Below are 22,136 nucleotides of genomic sequence, written 5' to 3'. Positions count from 1 at the left end.
ATATATATATATAGCTAGACATCACTCAGTTCCCGTAAAATTTTTACGTCATAAAAGAAAATATCTAATACCACAATGGGAAAGTGAAGTCAAGCGAAAGCAATTCACGGGTCAAGCGGCAGAGATTTCAAAAATAGCCATAAGGTGTATAGTTATCTGGGTTATTTCTAGTCCAAATACTAATGACGGAAGGCGTCCCAGAAGAAAACAAAATAACCTTGCCAGACGTCATAATTATTTGGACTAGGTTATTTCGGCCCTTACTCAATCTATAAATCCCAAATGGATCTGGCTCAAGAGTCATTTAAGTCACTCCGACCCTTTCAATAATTAATTTAAAAATTCAGAGGCTTTTATACAACGGGAGTGAAGGCGCCGTCGATTTATTGACGTTTCGCGAGAGCAGATTTAAAGCTCTCTACACTAGTTGCGCGAACAATAGTGTCTTCTAGATGGTTCCAATTTACTAGAATGAATTTGAATGTTGCGATTTCAAAAATAGCCATAAGGTGTATAGTTATCTGGGTTATTTCTAGTCCAAATACTAATGACGGAAGGCGTCCCAGAAGAAAACAAAATAACCTTGCCAGACGTCATAATTATTTGGACTAGGTTATTTCGGCCCTTACTCAATCTATAAATCCCAAATGGATCTGGCTCAAGAGTCATTTAAGTCACTCCGACCCTTTCAATAATTAATTTAAAAATTCAGAGGGTTTTGTGACATATGTACTAGGCCTCTCTACTGTTATTTCGACAATATTGAAAAAGTGAGATTTTCCAAATGGAAATAAAAAACGGGAAAACATCAATAAAACAGAGTAGTTGCTAGGAAACAAGCATAGGATTTCCTGTACTATCATACTATTTCCACCACTTGCAAAAAAATCTGCCACCTATTCAATATGGCTGAACTAACATTGTATCTGTATCTGTATGGGTACGTCGTAGCTGCCAATTCTGGCTTTTATACAACGGGAGTGAAGGCGCCGTCGATTTATTGACGTTTCGCGAGAGCAGATTTAAAGCTCTCTACACTAGTTGCGCGAACAATAGTGTCTTCTAGATGGTTCCAATTTACTAGAATGAATTTGAATGTTGCGGTGTTTTACTGGTAGGAATGTCAAAACACCTGGTATTGTTCCTCACTTGTTTTTCAACAATGTTTGTGGCTTGGTAGTTGTCAAACTTTTTAGCTGTGATGTTTCGTCTTGGTCTTGCTGATTTGAGGAAGTCGTCTGGATCAATAGCAGGTACCAGCCCCTCAACCACCTTGTACATAAGTATAAGCTTTTGGCTCGTGCGTCTCAATTGTAGTTCCTGTAGTTCTAATTTGTTATGCAGCCATCTTCTCTAGTTCTGTAATCGCCTGTTATAAAGCGTGCTACTTGTCTTTGTATTCTTTCTAGCTTGTTTGACTCTGCAATACTGTAGGGGTCCCATACTGTTGCTGCATATTCCATTGTAGATCTTACTAAGGAAATGTAAGCAGTTTTCTTACATTCCTGTGGGCAGTATCGTAAATTTCTTCTGAGGAAGCCTAGGGTTGAGTTAGCCTTTATGGCAACGTTTGTTACATGCGTGCTCCACTTCAGGTCTTCTGATATCTGCACTCCTAGGTATGGGTTGCTCTGAACTTGTTGGAGTGTGTGGCCGTTGAGTGTATAGAATCTCTGGCTTTTGTTCTTTATGCTTAGTACATGTGTATGTAGCATTTCTTTGCGTTGAATCGCATACCCCATTTATTTGCCCAGTCTTCTAGGCTAGCTAGGTCTTCTTGTAGCAGTTTGTGATCTTTCTCTGTTTTGATGGTTCTGTATAATAGGCAGTCATCGGCGTACAGCCGTACTGATGATTTGACAGTGTCCGGGAGGTCATTTATATGACATAGGAAAAGTAATGGTCCTAGAACTGTTCCCTGTGGAACACCTGAGTCCACTTTGACTTCTTCCGACTGTTCTCCCTCTACTACTACTTTCATCTTTCTCTGTGTCAGAAACATATTTAGCCAGTTGTTTAGTTGTCCTCGAATTCCGTATTCTCCCATTTTTGATAATAATTTGTTGTGACAGGGCACATGTGCAGCAGGTGGCGTTCAGGTTGCTCAGTCTTCAATTGTCTATATCGAGTTTTGAGTATTGTTGACATTGACCAACATTGAGGTGGTCTATTCATGGTATGGGAATTTGCACAACCAATCTTTTTGGTAAATTTTGTCTATCAAATTACTAAAGGGGAATATAAAAATAGAGTCGAAAGATACCAAAAGGGATATTTAAATTCATATTACATGTACTAATTTTTATACGACCGCAAAAATTTTAATTTTTTGGTCGTATATTGCTATCACGTTGGCGTCGTCGTCGTCGTCGTCCGAATACTTTTAGTTTTCGCACTCTAACTTTAGTAAAGGTGAATAGAAATCAATGAAATTTTAACACAGGGTTTATGACCACAAAAGGAAGGTTGGGATTAATTTTGGGAGTTTTGGTTCCAACATTTTAGGAATTGGCCAAAAAGGGCCCAAATAAGCATTTTCTTGGTTTTCGCACTATAACTTTAGTTTAAGTGAATAGAAATCTATGAAATTTTGACACAAGGTTTATGACCACAAAAGGAAGGTTGGGATTGATTTTGGGAGTTTTGGTTCCAACAGTTTAGGAATTAGGGGCCAAAAAAGGGCCCAAATAAGCATTATTTTTGGTTTTCGCACAATAACTTTAGTATAAGTAAATAGAAATCAATGAAATTTTAACACAAGGTTTATGACCACAAAAGGAAGGTTGGGTTTGATTTTGGGAGTTTTGGTCCTAACGGTTTAGGAATAAGGGGCCCAAAGGGTCCAAAATTGAACTTTGTGTGATTTCATCAAAAATTGAATAATTGGGGTTCTTTGATATGCCGAATCTAACTATATATGTAGATTCTTAATTTTTGGTCCCGTTTTCAAATTGGTCTACATTAAGGTCCAAAGGGTCCAAAATTAAACTTAGTTTGATTTTAACAAAAATTGAATCCTTGGGGTTCTTTGATATGCTGAATTTAAAAATGTACTTAGATTTTTAATTATTGGCCTAGTTTTCAAGTTGGTCCAAATGGGGGTCCAAAATTAAACTTTGTTTGATTTCATCAAAAATTGAATAAATGGGTTCTTTGATATGCCAAATCTAACTGTGTATGTAGATTCTTAATTTTTGGTCCAGTTTTCAAATTGGTCTACATTAAGGTCCAAAGGGTCCAAAATTAAACTAAGTTTGATTTCAACAAAAACTAAATTCTTGGGCTTATTTGATATGCTTCATCTAAATATGTACTTTGATTTTTGATTATGGGCCCAGTTTTCAAGTTGGTCCAAATCAGGATTCCATATCAAATATTGTGCAATAGCAAGAAATTTTCAATTGCACAGTATTGCACAATAGCAAGAAATATCTAATTGCACAATATTGTGCAATAGCAATTAATTTTCAATTGGAGTTATCTTTCTTTGTATAGAATAGTAGTTGATAATATATGTTGGAAATTTGCCAGACATGACTATGATGTCATTTTCTATTTTTATTTGCCAATAACTTTATGTAAATAACTTCATTGGAAATTTGCCAATATAAAATGTTGCTGATGAAGCTTTTTTTCCTTATCTTATCTAAAATGTTTTTAGATAGTGTATGTTGGACATTTGCCAGACATGACTATGATGTCATTTTCTATTTTTATTTGCCAATAACTTTATGTAAATAACTTCATTGGAAATTTGCCAATATAAAATGTTTCTGATGAAGTTTTTTTTATTGTTTTATACAATAAACAATGTATATTCACTTTTACTACCAACCAATCTTTACCATTCAGTGATAAGAAGCACTTTATTTTACATTTTAATATTTTATGATGTATTTAAAAGAGTAGTTATTGTTGCAAACTCCATTAGAAATTTGAATTGATATCAGTTTTGGAAAAAGGGAAACGGGGATGTGAAAAAAAAGGGGGGGTTTAAATTTTTCTCATTTCAGATTTCATAAATAAAAAGAAAATTTCTTCAAACATTTTTTTGAGAGGATTAATATTCAACAGCATAGTGAATTGCTCAAAGGCAAAAAAAAACTTTTAAGTTCATTAGACGACATTCATTCTGTGTCAGAAACCTATGCTGTGTCAACTATTTAATTTTAGATTTAAAAAGTTTGAAGAAGAAATCTTTAATTGATTTGTAAAATCTTGACATTTGTTTTGTGTAAAAAAAAAAACATGTATTGTCAAAAATTTGATCACAATCCAAATTCAGAGCTGTATCACGCTTGAATGTTTTGTCCATACTTGCCCCAACTGTTCAGGGTTCGACCTCTGCGGTCGTATAAAGCTGCGCCCTGCGGAGCACCTGGTTAAAGTCTAAAACAAAATGACCATGTCATGTCAAAATAAAAAAAGAAAACAATATTAAGACAAACAATACTCAAAACTCGATATAGACAATTGAAGACTGAGCAACCTGAACGCCACCTGCTGCACATGTGCCCTGTCACAACATATTATCATTAACATATATATATATATATATATATATATATATATATATAAGAAAGAAGAAATATGCTAACAGTGCTATAATTAGCAATTTCAGAATATTGAGAAGTTTGGGTAGGATTTTCTAAAGCGTAGAACAAAATGTTGTTATTAGTTCAAAAAGTCTGAAACAATGGAAACTCAGCCTATGACGTGATATTATTTTCAACTTGGAAGTAAGAACACTTAAACTACCGTTAGTGCTTTAGATTTTGAAATTGTGTATGTATAAAAAAAGAAGATTGGTATGATTGCCAACGAGACAACATTCTACAAGAGACCAAATGAAACAGAAACAACTATAGGTCACTGTATCGCCTTTAAAAATGAGTAAAGCCCATACTGGATAGTCAGCATGAAAAGGTCCTGAAATGATAAATGTAACACAATTCAAACATTGTCAAACGAGAAATTAAAACTAACAGCCTAATGTATATACAAAATTAACTTAAAAAAACAAATATGTTTCACAACTAATGACATATCTAATGTAACTTATTTTGTAGCTTTTATATAAGATGATAATAATCATAGAATCTTTTTGCAGAAATATTTTCTTTAAACTGCTTATAAACTTCTTTGAACATTTTTTACAATTTTTCTCCATTTTATTTGTAGAAAAAGAAAGAAAAGATACATGTTCTTAGTGAAGATGATAAACCTGGTTTGAAATTAGACATCAGTGACAAAACAAAAGTCTCATTCAAGGAAGAATCTGAAAACACAGAAAATGTGTTTAAAGAAGCAGAGAATAAAGTACAGAAATCAGAACCAAAGACAGATGAAGAAAAGTTATCTCATGACGAAGAAGGGAAAGACAAAAATGTTAATGTACCAGAATCTGGAACTTCACCAGTTCTAACAACTGATGTTTTGATTGATGATATGGAAAAACTTAAAGTTGACGAAGACAAGTCATCTTCTGAAAATGTGCAAAATAATGACATGGACGGGACAAAAGAAGAAAAGATTGAAACAATAGAAAAGGATAAAATAATTTCCCCAGAAAAGACAGAGGAGACTACTGTAAATAATGATACATGTAGTACAGAACATGTGCCATCTGAAATTAATAGAGAAGAATCTACTGAAAGCTTCAAATCAGCACATTCATGCTTAAATAATAGCCTAGAACTAAAAGTAGTAAAAGAACATGAAGAAGTTGTACACACAAACCGTTTAGACTTTAAAAATGACTTCTCTGAGAAGGAAAACTCTGTAAATTTATATCCTAATCTTAAGCCTGATTTAGAAAAGCTTAAAAGATCTGCTGTAGAACAAAAGGAACAGCATAGAAAAGAAACTTCACAAATCCGTCAGCATATCATTCAACCATTAACATTAGAGCAACTCAAGAGTCTGTATTACAATCCTCGATTGATACAGATAGATGCTATTGTTGACATGTTTATACAGGTACTGTAGAATTTATGTAGATACATAGATACATACTTATTTGTTAGTTGAAAACTTTTGCATGATGAATTATGTTAATAAGTATGTGTGCTACATGTAGTTTTGATTTTAAAAGGAAAGTGTAGACAAATGAAAATGTTTATTTCAACTTTATGGTTTCTTTTATTACACACGAAATGTATGAGATCAATAGTAGAGCAAGAACTATTGACTTTTCCAGGGCTCCTGAGTTCACTTCTAAATTTCAAAGTGTTGCGTTGCTCAATCTTTAATTTTCATTGTACTACATGTACTATGTGATCTGTTGTTTGACTGATCTTCTTTTCCTTTTGGGTTTCGTGTTGTCTAATATTTTTTTGTAAGTTTACTTATTATATATATACATGTAGCATGCAAAAGAGAACTTTTAACAATAACAATAAGTCAGCAACTCAAAACCGAACCAATACCAAGAATAAATATTAAGACGTAGACCCTGTAAGATGAGTAAATAGGCAAACCATGTTCTGTGGATTCATTATTATTCGTTCAGGATACCAATTTTTGTGGGATTCATGGGGACTTGTTAACCACAAATTCAAATTATCGACAAATAACTTATTTTTGATAGGCTTTGTATACAGAGATTAGCAAAACCATGAAATCAAATTTCCACAAATATGCGAGTATACAGCAATCCACGAAAATTGATACCTACAAAAATAAATGAATCCACAGTATATTACATGAATGAGATTTTATTGAGTTACAAATATGTATGTGAAAGCTTGTTAGACCATGCTTGATCAGAAGGGATTATCTCTTATTAATATTTCTGAAATTTGTACAGGAAGATGAAAAGAAAGATAACCATGAATTTTATGAGATTTTACTGAGTTATTTGAGAGCTCGGAAGAACTTAATTCAGTCAGAAGGAGAGATAAAAGTGTTACATGAACAATACACTGCAATAAAGGAACAGTCATGGGTTACTTCTAAACATTTTGTCACTGCTAAGGTAAGTTTTTACTTTAATTAGATACAGGAAGATGTGGTATGAGTGCCAATGAGACAACTCTCCATCCAAGTAACAATTTATAAAAGTAAATCATTATAGGTCGACAAGGTACGGCCTTCAACATGGCAGCAAGCTATAAAGGGCCCCAAAAATTACTAGTGTAAAACTATTCAAACGGGAAAACCAACGATCTAACCTATATAAAAACAGGAAACGAGAAACAGGTATGAATTACATAAACAGACGACAACTACTGTACATCAGATTCCTGCCTATGACAGGTGCAAACAATTACAGCAGGATTAAACATTTTAATGGTACCAAACCTTCTCCCTTTAAATCTACAAACTTGTCAGTTGAGGTGATTTCAAGAGGTACACGAGAAAAAACAATCTGCTATGCAAACGTTTAAAAACTTTTTGAGGAGTTAATCACAAGTCTTTAAAAATATTCATCTCTCTCAAAGATAGATATACATTTGAACACCTGCAAAGAACATTTATATAAATTGTTAAAGGTCTTTATTGCTACATGAAAATGAATTTAATATACACTTATGTTTTTAAGATATCTAGAAAGGAAAGCAAAATGTACATGTGTATATGTGAGACAATAATCCAATGAGATTGTAGGTAATGAAAAAGGAACTCATAACATCCCTTTTTGCCTATATACTTCTTGTTTAATGATACATTTCTTGTATGTTTTCTAGGGACCTTGTGGGGATGGTGTTACATGTAAAGCCAACCATCAGTATGAAATGATAGACTTTGATGATGATGCTTTTAAAAGATTGAAGAAAAGTTTAGAGACTATCAGAGAAAATTTGCAGACCAAACTATCACTTCATTCTTATTCTTCACAATTGGCCAGGTAATTTGATTAAAACTTAATTTAATTTTATGTACATGTAGAAGCTGGTTTCTAATGGAAAACTTTTTGTACAATGTGTACATGCATCTACACAGACATTTCTCAAAACCCAATTAACAGTGATACTGGTTTGCAAGTTGAAGGTCACATAATCCATATTTCATGGTTCTCTGACTGAAAGAGTATACAATTTAAAATGTACTAAATTGCTTGCTTTCTTACCATTTAAAACTTTATAAACTGGATTCATTTATTAAATGTACAAAAATGAATTAATATGACAGATTAATAGAATAATTATGATATTAAAAGTTGATATCATGTGGATAAATTTACCATGTATTGATGGCTGCATATTCCTCAATTTTCATATTATTAGAAAGTATGTTACAACAACACTGAATGGGAAATGATGTAGCTCATAGAATAAAAAGTGAACAACACCACATGATAAACATTGTAGCCATTAGAAAAACACAGATGGTGTTAAATGAAAATAAACTTACGTTGACCTATAGTTGTTAATTTGTGTGTCATTTGGTCTCTTGTGAAGAGTTGTCCCATTGACAATCATACCATATCTTCTTTTTTATAATTAATATATTTTCCATTGAATATTATATATTTTTGATTTACATTGTAGGCTGCAAGTAGAGTCATACATTCACAACTTATTTATCACCAGCCCTTTACTGAGAGATATACCCAGTAATGCACCACCACAAGGTATATAGTTAAGCTATCATTTATCTTTTAACTAAATGTCCATTGAAAAGGTATATACAACAGGACAGCTGAATTTCCACAAAGCTATATCTTCTTTAATGTTCAGTGGCAGATCCAGATTTTAATTTTAATTGGTTGGAACTCCCCCTTTATTTTGACGATCAATGCATTTGAATGGGGACATATAGTTGGAACCCCTCCCCCTTTATCCTGGGTTGGGACCCCTGTTCCCCTTTTAAAAATGGCTGGATTCGCCCCTGTTGTTCATGTAGAATTTAAAGAAGAAGAAGCTATGATGAATATTTCTTACCTAAGCACAGGAATAAAGACAGATATGATAACATTAGTCATTATACAATATCAAAAGTAAGGCAGTATTGAATTCATTCATTTTTTGCAAAGACAAAGTCTGCTGTCACTATACATGTAAATTTTTTTAGCTTGGCAAATGTGACCTTTGTTATAATAGTGTTGAGACAGAGAAGTTAGATTTCACTATTAATTTTCCACCCATCAACTCGTCACGCCTAATAATCTTACCACCCTGCAAGGCCTGCATATATGTATTTCCAGCTTAAATTAAATTATGTTTCTGATTTTTTAATTATTTATAATTGTCTGTTTTCAAATCTCTTGTACGTTAAAATGTCATCTTATAGTGAATGAACAACCCTATACTCTGTGTAGTTTCATTTTCCATAATATAGATATAAACTTTTATGTTTCCTTTTATAGCTTTAGGCTTACACAGTCCTAATAATCAGCACCAGATAAACAGATTGAGAGACTGTATAACTGTGCTTTATATGTTCCATCGCAGACCTGTTAGTGATAATGAATTTGTTATTAACACAAGAGGATGGACACAGAGACTGGTATTACCTTTATAATAGTTTTATCAATTACGTTAAACTTGTGATGTGTTTTGACAATCATAATTAAGAATTATCAGCACTAAGATATTTTTTATCTCTGAATTTTAAATGTTTTTACATAGTGTTGATATTTTGATGATTTCCTGCAGATATATTTGGTGTTATTCAAAATTTTGTAAAATTCTAGTTTGAGCTAGGAAAACTGAACAGTAATTATAAACCTGTCATGTTAGTATCTTACATCCAATTTTGAACATCCATTTATTATGAAATGAACAAGATTTGGCTTGACTTTTTTCTTAACTGTAATAACATATAGTGCTGAAAGTGGCAATTAAATACATGTACCAATATTGGCTATTTTGTGGCCATTTTTTTATTAATCAATCAATAAATATATTTGTTTGTAGGTTTCCGCCTTGGTAAAAGTAGCATCATTTGATGACCATATGTTTATTTTGAATCATATATTACGATGTCCAGCTGGTGTTGGAACCTGGGCAGCCAACTTCATACAGATGCCAGCTATCCCACAGTCTGTAACTAGTTTTGGGAATCCTGCTTTAGACCATTATATAGCATGTTTAGCTCTTGTACTTACACCAATAAGGTAGGGGAAAGAGATGGTTGTAAAACCAATTCTTTAAAATTTCGAATATAAATGATTTTCCAATTTTTTATAGCTGAAGAAGAGTAGTTTTCTTATTTGAACTGTTTTACATTTGTCATTTCAGGTTTTTTTTTAGCTGACTATGCAATATAGGTTTTGATCATTATTGAAGGGTGTACAGTGACCCATAGTTGTGAACTTCTATGTCATTTGGTCTCTGGTGGAGAGTTGTCTCATTGTCAAACATACCACATCTTCTTATTTTTATAATCAACGACTCATGTCACAGATTACAAAACTTTATATTCAGCTAATACAGAGTTTACCATATATCAATCATTAGTACTTGATTTAGTTTTGCTATTCAATAAAACTTCTATATTCCCTCTTGCAGGTATTTGTTTTATTCACAAATTATCTCCCTTTGTGGATTGTATTTTCTAATTCTGTCCAAATGTTTTAACAAATGCAAGAAAAAAAAATATGAGAAGTTCAGTTTAAAAATATGATTTTATGTTTGATACAGTTATAAAAAATTGAAAACATTTTTGTTTCAATGCTTTTAAAATCATATGATTTGTACAAAGAGTATTTTAGCAGAGATGGACTCAAATTTTATTTAAAACTTTAATCTTTTCTGGTTAGAATAATTAAAGAACTACTTTATGAATGGTTTCAAATCATAATATTGGTTGTGTTTACAGAGCAAGAGAAGATTTTGTTTGTCTGATGAGGGAGGCTGTTAACACAAGTCCTGACCCCCAACAAGTTACAAATCCCTGGGTTCTCATAAACTGTGATGGAGAGGAGGTAAAACATACACATTTCTTAAACTAGTCAACTTCAGGTTTGCATAGATCAAAAGTAGAAATTGAGTAATTTTTACAAATCTAACAGCAGTAAATAAATGAAGGTCAACAATCAGTCATAAAAATTGACAATTGTCTATTTACCATACCTCGGGTTTAGATTTGCCCTAAGTCTAGATAACATGGAAATCTAGTTAAAAGACACTATCAGCAATCTTCCATCAACACAAATTTGTCCAATGCACATAAAGCACAAAGAAATGACTCAAGTCAGCTACTTGCATGGGATGTGAAGGTACATTAACATTGTAGAAACTTGAGTCCAATTTGTTTTTAAAATATCAATGTATCGCGATAATTAATCCTTTAGAAGTCCAAATTAATAATGTGTGTTGATTTTTATTTTTCCCCCTGATTTTCCTTACTTTAGACATTGTTACACTTGATTTGAATACTGTAAATTCAGAAATTATTGCATATGTTAATTTTGTGATTTTGAAATGATGAGAAAATGTACATTATATTGCACTTTGAATGGATTACCTTATTCAGTATTAAATTATTGTTACGGTATGCATTAAATCTGACTTTTTAGGATGAAGATCCCAAGAATGCATGGAAATATTTACTAGAGAATGATTTTGTTGCCATCTTAAAACAGTTTCCTTTGTCAGAGATGTTTAAACATGTTTTACTGATTACTGGTACAGGTATGGCATTGTTTGATATTAGATTTAATACAAGAATTTGCTTTAATAGCTGAAACTATTGTGAACAGTTTATCAAACTGTTTTATATTGAATCTAGTTACTGGTACTTTAAAGGTAAAGTTGAGGAGGAGTTATATTCAGGAAAATGCTACCGGTATATAGATAGAGTTTTAAATATAACAGAGTAATTCGAAATATAAAAATGAATGATGCAACAAGATTAAGTGGCTGCTTTGATAAAAGAAGAGGGCTTGAAATCATAATGTTCTGATAACAATGGATTGATTAAAAAGTCTGCCTATTCAACATTTTGCATATAATATATTTAATATAGGATATTGGATTTTCTTCGTCTTTTTTTTTTATCACATATCTTAAAATGATAGTAATGAATAGAGATGTTGAATTGATATTAATGACACAACAAACCAACAACATAAGTAATAGACATCTAAAGGTCACAGTTAATTGTAACATACTGTGTGGCAAATCTTAATCACCCCAAATTAAGTTGTAAAAATGTGAACAACTTTAGTTGAAAGGAATAAATATCTGACATTAAAACCAAAATTTCAGAAGACAAAAACAAAAGAAAGAAAATATCAACTACCAAAATCATTCCCTGCAATGGAACTTTCTAAAACTTGTAACTGAATTGCACTAGTTTCTGTCTTTCATCTGTATGTCAGAATATTTGAACACAATTGTTTTAAGATAGTACTTTGTAATACCCTGATAAGGAACGATTGCATTAATTTGAACCTAACTCAAAGATCTTTTTCTGATAAATAGATCCAAAAAAAAATTTTTACACTCTGATATAGACTTTTATATTTTTAAAAGTCTATAGCAGCAATAGAATTGTTTATAAAGTTCATATTTTTAACTTTTGTAGACAATTTCCATTATGATATACATAGAACTACAGAGTCAACATTTATAAAACAACTGGCATTTAGTACTTGTCTAATTAGGATATTAGGCGAAGGTTTACAGACATACAATATGGCAAGGTACAGACAGCTCAACAAAAGAATAGGAGGAGCAATCAGGTAAAGACAGAGAGACACCTAACACAATGCAAAGTGGCAATTATTGAAATGCTTGGCATTTATCTACCTTTTAAGCACTCTCACATCTTCATTTTTCTAATATTTATGCTGTAGATTGCCTTCTTATTAAAGCTTAGAAGTATTGTGTAGATGTAATGTACAGGGTTTCCCCTGGGTCAATTATTTTTTTCGCCACCTCTTTCGCCAAAACAATATATTTTTCGCCACATTATTTTTTTTTTCGCCAAGTAACACAAATATATTTTTCTTTTAAAATATTCCTTTTTTTCCAGCCCCCCCCCCTCCTCAATAAGAAGAGGTTTTTACAACAAAACAAAAACATTTTATCACTTGGAATTGATCCCTTGTGTAAGGTGTAGTCATTACATTGAAGGGTTACTCTCATGCCAACCGTTTGAATAGATTTCTTCATAACGACAGTTTTCTTTTCTAAACCATCATAAACAAGTAAAACTATGCATGAAACACGTGTGTCACTGAAACGACTTTAAAGTACCCACTCAAATCAATTATCTATATCAAAGTTAAATAATAATGTTCAAAATCAGAGACCCTTCTTGCTTTTGAACCTTTTTCGGCATAATAACAGTTTTTTTTCTGGACTATAATTATAAGACGGATCGAGAGGAAGCGTAAAAATTTTGCTTCAAACACATGCCTCACAAAGTTGTAATAATAAATCCCTTTTGTGACATGTGACTGACGCCATTTAACGATATCATTTTGTCATATAATACAATTAACACCTTAATTAGTCCTTTGATGTCGATAGCTATATATGCAATCAGCTGATTATTGATTTTCTGTCAAATCCCTTAACGAGTTCAAGGTGAATTCCGAGTATTGTCTGATCTGGTAAAGTCCGAGAAACCCGAAATAAGTAAATAAACAAGATGGCTGAAAATAAATCGTTAAATATATTTCTTTCGCCAAATTCTTTCGCCAATGACGAATTTTAATCGCCACAATTATTATTTTTTCGCAAATTGCGAAAATGGCGACCGCCAGCGGAAACCCTGAATGTAGATGTAGATTTATATGGATTATTCAATTAAGATCAAATAGGAATACCAAAGGAAACAGGGCATTGTAATTCTTAAAAATATGTGATTTTATTTATGTTTTTATTTATTAAATGTTTGAAAGCCATCTCAATTATAAATGAAAAGAGATGTGGCGTATGTGTCAATGAGACAGCAACCCTTAAAAGAACCAAAAACTACATCTAGCAGTCATCATCAAGAGGCAGGTGTCTATACAATATGTCCTCTAAATCTTTCTGAATATATAAAATTGAGTACTGTAAATTCAGAAATTGTTGCGATGTTTTTATTATTGCGAAAAATGTGACATGGCTGTATTCGCAATAATTCAAACTAGCATTTCAAAATTTTTTATATGAATTAAACAGGATTTTTCTCAATATTGCAATAATAAATGCACGCAATAATTTCTGAATTTACAGTATTTACAGAAACAATCAGAAAAGTAACATTTTAATTAATAGATTAATTTTTAAAAAGATTCTTACAACTTACAAAATCTTTCAAAGGTTTCTATCTGAAATACCTTAGTAATTAGTAAATTGATGATGTGAGTTATGTCCCTTTGAATCATAAGTAACATTTTAATTTAAAATCACAATTTTCACATAATGTTGTTTTCTTTTTACAGAGAAGTAGTTGGATATGTCTCCAACCATTTAGAGAGTTTCCTGTCACATAATAGTTTACCAGACGATATGGTTCACAGACTACAACTAGAGTATGACCAGTTCTTTCTCAGGGCTACTAACTGTATACTTACCTCTCAGAAGTAGGTATTACTATATTGCATGAGTGCCATCATAAAAATAAAAAGTGCTGATTAAAAATTAAAGAAATTGTGACAAAAAACAATAAATTCAAAAAATTTAACAAGAATTCTTTGGGAAAAGTCATGCTGCACAGATGTCAATCCTAAAACTGTTTGCATTGCTATTGAAATTGTAGATAATTACTGTCTACATATCTACCAAAAGGAAAGAAACCAGTTCATATATCTATTAAAATGGGAGATAATTGTTAGCACAGTTATTAAAATGAGATATAAATGTTTCATTGCTATTAAAATGGAAGACAACTGTTCTTCTTCTTCCGAATACGGGAGTAGACTCCTAGGTAGGAGTGTAAAACTTCCCAGAACTTGTGTGCTATGTACATATGGACTTAATTAAAATATAATATGACAAAGAAAAATTATTAACAATAACATATATACATTATGTTCAGTGGCTTTTTAGTTTAATAAGTTGTTGTGAATCCTTCTAGTGTTAGAGTGGATATGCCACTTTTGAAGGATTCCAGGGTGTCAGACATACCTATTGCTTCAGGTAGTGAGTTCCAGTCCGAAATAGTGCGAGGATAGAATGAAAATTTATAGAAATCTTTATTTGTAAATATTTGCCTAAATTTATGTTTCCCCCTAGAACGTCTATCAGATATTGTTAAGTTGTCCTTAGGAACTTCCACTAACCCCCAATTTATTTTATTCAGCATAGTTAATCTAGCTTTTTTCCTTCTTATTTCTAAATTTTCCCATTCCAAAGATTTAATTAAGTTTGAAACTGCACCAGGTGATCTGTCTTTATAATCATTGAAGACAAACCTGGCTGCCTTACGCTGTACCTGCTCAACCTGAATGATGTGATGTTTTTTGTACGGATCCCAGACAGGGGAAGAGTATTCGACGACTGGACGGACAAGTGATGTGTATGTAAGGTTTTTAACCTTACGTGTGCAGTTTTTCAGGTTCCTACGAAGAAAACCTAAGGTTTTATTTGCCTTACAAGTAATATTGTTTATATGTGTTCCCCAATCAAGATCATGGCTTATAGTTACGCCTAAATATTTACTGTCTTTTACTGCTTCTAAAACATGATTGTGCAATATATAATCAAAAGAGGAAGGTTTACTTTTTTTTAGAAATATGAATTACATAACACTTCTCAGGATTAAAATTCATTTGCCAGTCCTCTTCCCATTTTACTAAACTAGATAAATCTTTTTGAAGTAATTGTGCATCAGAACTATTATTTACATTTCTATACAATAAACAGTCATCTGCAAAAAGTCTTGCATTGCAAGTTACATGTTCGGGTAGGTCATTAATAAAGAGTAAAAATAATGTTGGGCCTAAAACTGTTCCCCGAGGCACACCAGAGTCAACAGCTAATTTTGAAGATTTAACACCATTCAATAGTACTTGCTGTTGCCTGTCAGCTAAAAAGTCATTTATTCAATTTAAATTTTGATTTCTAATACCATAAAATTCTAATTTCTGGGCTAATCTTTGATGGGGGACTTTATCAAAAGCTTTGGAAAAATCTAAAAGTATGACATCTATTTGGTTACCATATCCCAATGATTTTGCAAGATCTTGTATGCTGATGATAAGTTGGGTTTCACAAGACCTTTTACTTCTAAACCCATGTTGACTATCATTTAATATATTATTAATTGTAAGATGTTTCCTTATGTTGCTTGTTAAAATGTGTTCTAGAATTTTGCAACATATTGCAGTTAATGAAACTGGTCTATAATTAATAGCGTTATGCTTGTCACCTTTTTTAAATATTGGTACAACATTAGCCTGCTTCCAATCATTTGGGATTTTACCAGTATCAATAGATTTAACATACCAATCAAAATAGGAGGAAAATGTTTACCTATTTATTGAAATATAAGCTAACATAGCTATCAAAATGGGAGATAACTGTTTACAGAGCTAAAATGGGAGATAACTGTTTACAGAGCTAAAATGGGAGATAACAGTTTACATGGCTATTAAAATGGGAGATAACTTTTTGCATATTTAAAAAAAAATGGGAGATAACTGTTTACATTGGTATTAAAAGAGGGACAAAAGATACCAGAGGGACAGTCAAACTCATAAATCGAAAGTAAACTGACAATGCCATGGCTAAAAATGAAAAAAGACAAACAGACAAACAATAGTACAGATGACACAACATAGAAAACTAAAGGATAAGCAACACAAACCCCACAAAAAACTAGGGTTGATTTCAGGTGCTCTGGAAGGGTAAGCAGATCCTGCTCCACATGTGGCACCCGTCTTGTTGCTTATGTTATAACAAATCCGGTAAATAGTCCAATTCGGTAGGTCACATTCATGAAAGGGAAGAGGATTGTAGTTACGACGTAAGGAACATATCCGATATCATTTGTGAAACCATAACGGTCAACCAACTCGTGATATATTAAAATGGGAGATAACTGCTGTTTACACATCTGCAGTTAAAATTGGAGATAAATGTGACATTGCTTTAAAAATAACAACATAAGTATCCAAATGGGAAATAATTTATTACATATTTATTGCAATGCAGAAATTCTCATTTAAAACATATATGCCTATTTTTTTGGCGAAGGCGTAGAAGATTTTAATATGATATCAGATTAAAGTATGTTGAGAAATTTTCCATGTGTGCCAAATTTGAACCATTTTTAAAGAGAATTGAATCAAACACAAACATTTTGCTGTTCCATTTAAATGCATTTTACACAGCCATGAAATGACCTGATAAATTGTACATTTATGTCATATTTATTACTATGTTAACATGATTAAGTTAAGTTGTATTCCACATATCTGATATAACTGGTTATTGACAGGTTGGGATCATGGCAGTTTATGACCAATACCTCATATGCTACAGTTTCCAGGGAAACCATGTGGAAGTTACTATGGTTATTACATCAGGGCACCAATCAAAATATAGATATTGATAGTCTGCCAACAGAAAACAAATGTAGAGAATACATAAATGGTAAATACATTGTAGTTAAGATTGTGCTTTTGAAAAGAACTACCTGAAATTTCACATATACCGTCTGGATTTTAGGGCAAAGTTAAAGATGAATATGTTTTAAGTTAAGCATTTTTATGTTATGGCACTAAGTCCTATTCTATTTAAATTTCACATTGTTCATTTTTAGCTCACCTGGCCGAAAGGCCAAGTGAGCTTTTCTCATCACTTGGCGTCCGGCGTCCGGCGTCGTCCGGCGTCAACTTTTACAAAATGTTCTCCTCTGAAACTACTGGGCCAAATTTAACCAAACTTGGCCATTATCATCATTGGGGTATCTAGTTTAAAAAATGTGTCCGGTTACTCGGCCAACCAACCAAGATGGCCGCCATGGCTAAAAATAAAACATAGGGGTAAAATGCAGTTTTTGGCTTATAACTCAAAAACCAAAGCATTTAGAGCAAATCAGACAGGAAGTAAAATTGTTGATCAGGTCATGATCTATCTGCCCTGGAATTTTCAGATGAATCGGATTATTGGTTGTTGGGTTGCTGCCCCTGAAATGGTAATTTTAAGGAAATTTTGCTGTTTTTGGTTATTATCTTGAATATTATCATAGATAGAGATAAACTGTAAACAGCAATAATGTTCAGCAAAGTAAGATCTACAAATAAGTCAGCATGACCAAAATGGTCAGTTGACCACTTTAGGAGTTATTGCCCTTTATAGTCAATTTTTAACCATTTTTCGTAAATCTTAGTAATCTTTTACAAAAATCTTCTCCTCTGAAACTACTAGGCCAAATTTAACCAAACTTAGCCATAATCATTATTGGGGTATCTAGTTAAAAAAAGTGTCCGGTTACTCGGCCAACAAACCAAGATGGCCGCCATGGCTAAAAATAGAACATGGGGGTAAAATACTGTTTTTGGCTTATAACTCAAAAACCAAAGCATTAAAAGCAAATCTGACAGGAAGTAAAATTGTTGATCAGGTCACGGTCTATCTGCCCTGGAATTTTCAGATGAATCGGATAATCTGTTGTTAGGTTGCTGCCCCTGAATTGGTAATTTTGAGGAAATTTTGCTGTTTTTTTGTTATTATCTTGAATATAATTATAGATAGAGATAAACTGTAAACAGCAATAATGTACAGCAAAGTAAGAACTAAAAATAAGTCAGTATGACCAAAATAGTCAATTGACCCCCTAAGGAGTTATTGCCCTTCAGTCAATTTTTAACAATTTTCTTAAAATTTGAAGATTTTCAATAACCCTTTTCCACAGAAAGTACTGTTATAGATAGAGATAATTGTAAGCAGCAAGAATGTTTAGTAAAGTAAGATCTACAAACACATCACCATCACCAAAACACAATTTTGTCATGAATCCATCTGTGTCCATTGTTTAATATTCACATAGACCAAGGTGAGCGACACAGGCTCTTTAGAGCCTCTAGTTGTATTTTCTGAATAAGAAGAGTTTTAGAACTATGTTAAAATTTAAATCCTTCCACCTCCAAAGGGCTTGTGCAAATAATTGAAGTTATTGGTATCTTTAGACAAGGAAGAGTTATAAATCTATTTTGTTGACCTCTCTTGACCCAAAGATTATTAATATAATTATAGAAATATGATTGGTTCTATTTTCTGTTTTTATTCAAGAATAATTTTACAATTTTATGCAACAAATATAAGCATGTTCCAGAATTTTATGGAATCTTGCAAGATCTATTTATTAATGCACCTTTGAGTTAATCAAACTTCATTTGATGCATATCCATGTGTACATTTAGAATTTGCCATTTCAAAATATAAAGGACTATTGGTAATCTCATTGTTTTGCACCCAAAAAGGATAATAACCTTACCTCATTGGTTGAATTTCCATAACTTAGGACGTTTTGAACCAATCACAACATTGTGTTGTACTATTTTAAAAGTATTACCCAGGTTCTGAAACAGCAAAGTGGAAAGTCATTTCAGATTTATTTTTTTATTCACTTATTATGCCAGCTTCATCTCATGTTTAAGTTCCAAATTAATCCTGCACTCACCTGTTATTAATTGATATGTTTAATGTCATTCAAATCTTCTTCTCCTCTCAAAATATTTGTCTGACACCCTCACCAAGATAAAATTATTAGTTGGAATTCCTATGCATAATTCACATAGTGATACAGATCTGAGACAAATTCAGATATAAATTTCAGGTAATGGTTATTTTAATAATATTACTTAACTACTTTCCTTTTCAGACTGTTTTAGTACCATGCAGTTAGCAGATATTGTTCACACATCCATGATATCAGCAGAGACTATTTATCTTCTCACTGCACTTGCTCATATGGCATCTTGTCGACCGCCTAGAGAATTTGATTTTATTCAAGCTGTGTCATTCAGGCTATTTGAGGTAAGCTTAGGATAGAAATACCTTATTCTAATGCAATTAGTTTGTAACAATAATTTTTGTTGGACGTTGACAAATATTTTGAGGGGTTAGATTCCAAGTTCTACCAGTCTGTAACTAAGAAAGCCACCATTTTAAATTCAGATGATTTTGTGGTATGTAATTTCTCAAAAAATAAACAAGATAGTTACATTTTGAGCTTCAAAATCTCCTTTTTGTCTATATTGAAACCATTCTGAAGTGTACGAAAAGCCAAAATACGTTTTGTATTCATGTTTGACATCCAGAGTATACATATGAAGTCACATTGTTTAGATGCTAAAAACAGTTTCGTGAACTTTTTCATTTATTCAATTTCTAAGCCAAAATATTAATTAAATGACATTTATTTTAATATGTGGCATTAGAATGGAGATGACAGTATTGTATTTTAAGCTTGGCCTTCATAAAACTTCATTTGACTGTCGCAAATATCCGTTTAACTATCTCCGCTCCGCGTCGCTAGGTAAACTAAATTTGCGACAGTAAAAGCCATGAAGGCCAAGCTTAAAATACAATACAGTTATCTCCTAAATTTAATAATGATGAATTGTTTGTAATGCAAATGATCATTTGGTTCTTTAAGTAGAAGATGTGATATAACACATTTACCATGACAAAGTGTGTTCCCACTGTATGTATCACACTGCACAGCGTGTGTGCCCACTGTATGTATCATACTGCTCAGGGTGTGTGCCCACTGTATGTATCATACTGCTCAGCATGTGTGCCCACTGTATGTATCACACTGCACAGCGTGTGTGCCCACTGTATGTATCATACTGCTCAGCGTGTGTGCCCACTGTATGTATCATACTGCACAGCGTGTGTGCCCACTGTATGTATCACACTGCTCAGCATGTGTGCCCACTGTATGTATCATACTGCTCAGCGTGTGTGCCCACTATGTATCACACTGCTCAGCGTGTGTGCCCACTGTATATATCACACTGCTCAGCGTGTGTGCCCACTGTATGTATCACACTGCTCAGCTCTTCATAAAATTGCATTTCATGGTTTTCTGATGTCTAATTTGTTGAACTGGTTTTAATAAGTTTGAACCAGATAAATCACACGGTGTTGGTTTTAAGAACTTATCTGACGTCATAATGAATGAAGTGATAATGATAAGATTCACCCAAACTTATCACATCATCTTCTGGTTTGTTAATAAAACAAAGAAAATATTTGTTTTTATCATGCAAATGCACAAATACAACCTGATAATCAGTAACTATTTGGTACAGAATTTGGGTAAAAAACCAACAAGATTAAATAGATATAAGAAGATTTAGTATAAGTGTCAATAAGACAAATCTACATCAAAGTCACAATTTGTAAAAGTAAATCATTATAGGTAAAATTAAGGCCTTCAGCACAGAGCCTTGGCTCACAACAAACAGCAAGCTATAAAAGGCCCCAAAAATGACTAGCGTTAAACCATTCAATCGGGGAAAATCAATGATCAAATCTATATAAAAAATGAAAAACACTTATAAATCACATCAACAAACAACAACAACTGGACATCAGGTTCTTGACTTAGGACAGGTGCAAACAAATGCAAACTATAAATGTTTTATCTGATGCCAACCTTCACCCTAACCTGAGACAGCTATAAGCTTAATAATAGATTGCAGGCTCTTTCATTTTCATACATTCTGACCTTTTCTTTTATGACCTTTCGTTCCATTCTTTTCAGATTTGCTATGTCTGTGCAGAAACAAGAGAAATGTGTCACAAGTTAGGAAGAGACCTGCTTGTTTCCATAGCAACAACACATCCATTTATTATCTCACTCATCATACAACAGACCAATCTGAATTTAGTAAACATTGGAGGTGTAAGTTACTGAAAGTTGTTCAGAAGAAAAGCAATGGATTACCAAGTTATCCATCAAAGCTTTACTCAATTTGTGTTACAGCTAATTTCTTATACTTGTGGAGTAAAACTTTGGTAGGCTTGCTTGCTCTGTTTGTATAAACGTCAATTCAAGCTTTGTAATAAACATTGACATCTTCAAACAATATACATAGGTATATTTTAACCTGTATATGTTATATTTAAATTGGATTGGACATTATCCCAATTACAATTGTACAATTGAAACAAAACAAGCAAGCTTACCAAAGTCTTGCTTTACATGCATTAGAAAATTAGCTGTAAAAGTTTGTTTAATCTTTATTGATGAAGTTGTGTAATATTTGTTTTCATTTTCTTACTGAATACTTT

At 32.5% G+C, this 22,136-nt stretch overlaps 1 protein-coding gene across 1 annotated transcript in view; it reads left to right on the top strand.

The window, feature by feature from the left end:
* Nucleotides 1-22,136, top strand: part of LOC139494341 (ectopic P granules protein 5 homolog) — a 58,727-nt gene that overhangs the window by 356 nt on the left and 36,235 nt on the right. Inside the window, exons 2-14 of the mRNA XM_071282508.1 lie at nt 5,182-5,979; nt 6,809-6,976; nt 7,689-7,849; nt 8,493-8,575; nt 9,311-9,450; nt 9,861-10,060; nt 10,765-10,870; nt 11,465-11,579; nt 12,475-12,631; nt 14,327-14,467; nt 17,326-17,480; nt 19,714-19,868; nt 21,607-21,747. Of these exons, the coding sequence (XP_071138609.1) occupies nt 5,182-5,979; nt 6,809-6,976; nt 7,689-7,849; nt 8,493-8,575; nt 9,311-9,450; nt 9,861-10,060; nt 10,765-10,870; nt 11,465-11,579; nt 12,475-12,631; nt 14,327-14,467; nt 17,326-17,480; nt 19,714-19,868; nt 21,607-21,747 (2,520 nt within the window). The remainder of the gene's footprint in view (nt 1-5,181; nt 5,980-6,808; nt 6,977-7,688; nt 7,850-8,492; nt 8,576-9,310; nt 9,451-9,860; nt 10,061-10,764; nt 10,871-11,464; nt 11,580-12,474; nt 12,632-14,326; nt 14,468-17,325; nt 17,481-19,713; nt 19,869-21,606; nt 21,748-22,136) is intronic.

The sequence above is a fragment of the Mytilus edulis genome, chromosome 1 (assembly GCF_963676685.1).
Source record: "Mytilus edulis chromosome 1, xbMytEdul2.2, whole genome shotgun sequence".
NCBI classification, from domain to species: Eukaryota; Metazoa; Mollusca; class Bivalvia; order Mytilida; family Mytilidae; genus Mytilus; species Mytilus edulis.
The sequence above is the reverse complement of the archived record's forward strand: the minus strand, read 5'-3'. Positions and strand labels throughout refer to the sequence as shown.